The 4,754-nt window shown below is 38.5% G+C and overlaps 1 protein-coding gene across 2 annotated transcripts in view; it reads right to left on the bottom strand.

Moving 5' to 3' along the window:
- Window positions 1–434: 434 nt before the first annotated feature.
- LOC107569448 (2-oxoisovalerate dehydrogenase subunit beta, mitochondrial-like) overlaps window positions 435–4,754 on the bottom strand; it is a 73,069-nt gene continuing 68,749 nt past the window's right edge. For both annotated transcript variants that reach the window (XM_016255552.1, XM_016255551.1), the window contains exons 10-11: window positions 1,990–2,137; window positions 435–816 (exon numbers count right to left, since the gene is read on the bottom strand). In XM_016255552.1, coding sequence (XP_016111038.1) covers window positions 1,997–2,137 — 141 coding nt within the window. In that variant the 3' untranslated portion in view covers window positions 435–816; window positions 1,990–1,996. The remainder of the gene's footprint in view (window positions 817–1,989; window positions 2,138–4,754) is intronic.

The following is a 4,754-nucleotide window of genomic DNA, read 5'->3' on the forward strand; positions in this document are numbered from 1 at the left end:
GCATATGGATCTTAATTGCATCTGTCAATCTGGAAAAGCCATCGCTGACAGATTCGTCCAAGCATGTGTCGGTCATCTATGTGCTTGATGTGATGCACGTTCCTCTGTGAAGGAAGAACGCATCACACAAACCTCAGAGAGGAGTTTAGATCCAGCCGAACAGGCTGATCTCAGCAGAGCATCTGTGTGAAGATCACTGGGGCCGGATTTCATATGCTTAAGTGAGTAATGACAGTGTGTGAGTGAGATGGACGCTAGAATACACTCAACCTGAGGTCATCTGAGCACCGCACCCAGCACTGAGCCGCTGCGGTCACATACCACCAAAATGAAAGACGCCAATTTATCGCTATATTCTGTCCACGGCTTGTGGTTCAAGTCTTGTTCGGCATCCGTCTGTGTGTTGACAATAGACAGTAAAGCAGCTCACTAGGTTTTTGAACAGAGATGATTTATTCAATTAAATCAAAAATTTAACAAACAGGATGGTACATTCAGTAACTCACTAATAAAATAGTAACACACAAGATCCAGCCTCAATTAAGTTAAATAACAAGAAACTAAACGGAAGATGGTGACATCCAGGTAACAGCGAGAGTACAGACAGAAGATCACAGCACCCGTGTGATGTCCACATGTTAGTGTTCAGAAACCATGTTTCATCTTCTAGTCACATGATCAAGGATGTTTCCCAACAATGACAGCCTGTCCATTAACATGGTCCCATCTACAGGTAGAAACCTAGTTAGCTGTGATGGTGTTATTGACTGGTTTGTTCACTAATGTAGAGGAGGACGAGTTCTTGATCGGTGTCGTCTGTGAACATAAAGCAGTAAATGCTGGTTCAAATGTTTATAGTAGTAGCTGCACAGAGTTCTGGTTCTGTGTGCAGTAGTTGTGGATCACATGACTTCAGTTTTGCTGGTTCTATATGTCAACTGGATCTACAAACTGTGTCCCAACTGTGTAATAACCTGTAATAGCCAAATATAGTTGGAATTACACAAAAGTGAAAATAAACTGATCCTGGAGTGTGAATGCAAGCACCATGGATCTGGCAATACCAGAAACAGTAAAGAGCGCTGATGCTGCGTGGCGATTCTGAACACATCTGAATTCTGAGAGTGTGTGTGAATCTGTACTTGATGCTGATTCAGTTTAACACTATTACGTCTATTGTACCATATTTAATATGCCTATTTATAAGGCCTTTAAATGATCAACATTATCAAAACTTTTCTGAAAAACCTCTGGCAAACAATCTACTACATGCCTCCTGATGTCTGACTGATAGCTTCTATTTTTTTGATCAAGTAAAAGCTCTTTTAGTGTAATTGTACAAATGTCCAGCTTCAGCTGGAGCTTCACGTGTCTTTCTGCTCTCAAATCTTGACTGATTTTTATCAAGTAAACATCAGAATAACTGCAGTAATATCTCCAGATGAACACTTGCTGGACTGAAGCAGCTCAGCTTTACTTGATTCTCCATCAATCATGTTTTAGAGTCTCAAATCTGATCCTCAGGATCTTTTGAGGAGCGTTTATTTCTTCATCTCTCAATCATCACTGGATTGCATTGCATTATATGTTTGGATCATTTCAATCTCATCTTACTGAGACACATTATTGGAGATATAGAGCGATGACTGATATTTAGATCATTTTATGTAAGTATCGGCTATACTCTTATAAAGATCTCATTGATTTACATCACAAGCATCAGAATTTCATTTTAGTTTTTGCCATATAAATATCAGCATTTGCATAATCTTGCCCAGAGCTGTTTTTCCTTCATATCCTCACTATATCATACTATATGAGCATAAAAGCCTGATGTATCAAATATTATAATGAACAAATATATACATGGAACTGTTTTAATTAAAGATTCAATATGATTTAAAATGTTCCATTTAAATAATATATATTTCAAATGTCAGGCTTTACAGAATTAAACAATAACGGTACATCCAACAGAAAAAAACGTACCTGTGCTTTAGTAGTTGATCATACGCTTCACAGCCTCAAAGCACTTCCACTTGTCAGGGATGTAGAAGGGCTCAAAGATGTGAGGGAAGGGCGTATCATACCCACAAACCCTGCTGATGGGAGCCTCCAAGTTGAGGAAACACTCCTCCTGCAGAAAACACAATCAGCTCCATCAACAGTTTATACACAAACATATACAAAAAAATGTGGCAAATACTTATGAAATCAACTATTTTCACATTGTAGAGATCTGACTTCACGCTGACATTAAAGATGAAAATTCTATTCAAACGATGCTTTAAAAAGTTCATGCAGAGATCATGAAATTCAAACAATCACACAACACTTTACATGACGAAGAGTTTTAATTTAGAATTTTTCTCACATATGAACCTAGATCAACGCACGCATATATATAGAGTTCATCAAATATGGTAAACAGAAGCTCAAACGTGCTTGCTTGATATGAAAGAACCAACAGGTTTGGTCTTGCACATCAAGCAACCGACTAAACCACTCGATTCAATGTCTTTATAAACTTTACAATGTATTGAAACGTGAATGTTTTGGTATAATAGACTTTCAAAGAAGGTTTCATCAAGTCTTTGGAACGACATGAGGGTGGGTAAATGATGATTTGTGTGTGTGTGTGTGTGTGTGTGTGTGTGTGTGTGTGAACCTAGATCAACGCACGCATATATATAGAGTTCATCAAATATGGTAAACAGAAGCTCAAACGTGCTTGCTTGATATGAAAGAACCAACAGGTTTGGTCTTGCACATCAAGCAACCGACTAAACCACTCGATTCAATGTCTTTATAAACTTTACAATGTATTGAAACGTGAATGTTTTGGTATAATAGACTTTCAATGGAGGGAAAGAAGGTTTCATCAAGTCTTTGGAACGACATGAGGGTGGGTAAATGATGATTTGTGTGTGTGTGTGTGTGTGTGTGTGTGTGTGTGTATTATTGCTTTAAAGAGTACTTTTCTGTTGATCAGAGGAAAATAAGCCAAATAGAGCGGCTGCAGATTTGACATACTTCTGTAGACCAAAACCCAAAAACTTCTTGTTCCATCATTCCGAAGTCAATGGGTTTTTGGTTAAATGTCTAAAATAAGGTCTCTGGTTAGCACGATATATTTTCATGTTTTTTCTACAACATAAAATAAATCAGTAATACCACCTTGTGAATTTTTTCTAAAGCTTCTAGGTGTCTCGAGTAAGGCGGTTGCTAACAAGTGTCTAAATGTGTCTACAGAGGTTATCGATACATTAACGTCATCACACCGTACGCTTTCACAGCCTCATTGTGTTTATAATCACACTTTTGGAAACTATTCTAACTCAAACTTTCAGTACTGAAAGAGTGATCAGAAGCTTTATGGTGATGACATTTAAGTCATGTGACTGTAATGTATTTTGTTTATAGACCATGTTTGGCTTTTTATTTCTGGTGATTATATTTAGGCTTCAAAACTAATGAAAGTTTTGTTCATTTGTGTATTAACGTAATGAACAAAACATGTAAGAATCACAGACTTTTGTTGGTCTCAGAGATTTTTGTATGCAATAATCCAAAAGCCAATGGAAAAAACCTATTGGGTTTTTGTCGAGGGAAGATTTACCCAGACATAGTCAAAGCCAATGTTGAACTTAAGAACATGACCTGAATATGGAGGAACAAGAAAACTATTACGGTGTTCAAAATCAAGAGCGACATGATCCACAGCAACAAACGGAAAAATCTGATTTTTTTTCCTCAGTCATGACCCCAACGAGCAGTTGGTTTCTATTTAAGCTTCTAGAGCAGATTTGGAGGACAATAAAAATGAGGTATCAAGCCCCAAATAGAAGCTGAACAAACCCAACTGCCAAATGACAAAACACCCACAAAAAAACACTTATTTGTACATAACCTTTAAAATTTGTGCATCAGAAAAACATTAAGAGTCTAATGAAATCTACTGTCTATGAAGACACCTCCAACTCTTAATGGACGCTCCCTATTCAAATCCGAACACGGAAAGCGCATGAGCTAAGTGTGAAACAAGTCACACTTTGGGCGAACTCCTTCGTCTGCTGGCGTTTTCTGAAGTGGCTACAAAAGAGCGTCAAGCTTCATTAAAAGGGCTTTGTGCTTGCCTTACATGATGGCCTGTATAAACAAAAGAAATGCGTTTCAGATTTGCATCGGGAGGCAGTTCCAGCTCTGAGGAGAGATGTCAGGAAAGGCTCTGCAGGTCCTGGATGCTTAAGTCCGGTCCAGTCTCAACCAGCCTGGCATCCTGCTGCTCCGCTACACATAATCACCGCTTTGGGATTTGATGTGGCACGATGAACCTAGTGCTTCTGCTGCTCAGAAATAGTTTTATCTACACGAGATGAATCTGAATATGAAGCGTGCGGTTTGTAATGTCTGGAAATGGACTCCAGGAAAGGACACATCAGGACATCGGCTGATAGACAGCAGTTAAAATGAGATGCAATGCATTCGTTTGCTTCAGTTCACTCCAACAATGCAGGAAAACAATGTGCTCTCAAACTTTTGATGTTTTTAGCATTTACATTTGTTCATCTGTGATTTTAGCTTCTCTTCTACCATCATGGCTTGGATAATGGTGGATGTTATTCGAAAAGCAGCATAAAAGTAGTTTAGTAGTAGTTCACAAATGTAAACATACAGCAAACCAATCTAACATCAGCTAAAGCAACACATCACACTGTGTGTTATACTTTATGCGGGGGGGGGGGGGGGGCCCT

Source organism: Sinocyclocheilus grahami, unplaced genomic scaffold (genome assembly GCF_001515645.1).
Source record: "Sinocyclocheilus grahami isolate Dianchi unplaced genomic scaffold, SAMN03320097.WGS_v1.1 scaffold1346.1, whole genome shotgun sequence".
Taxonomy (NCBI): Eukaryota; Metazoa; Chordata; class Actinopteri; order Cypriniformes; family Cyprinidae; genus Sinocyclocheilus; species Sinocyclocheilus grahami.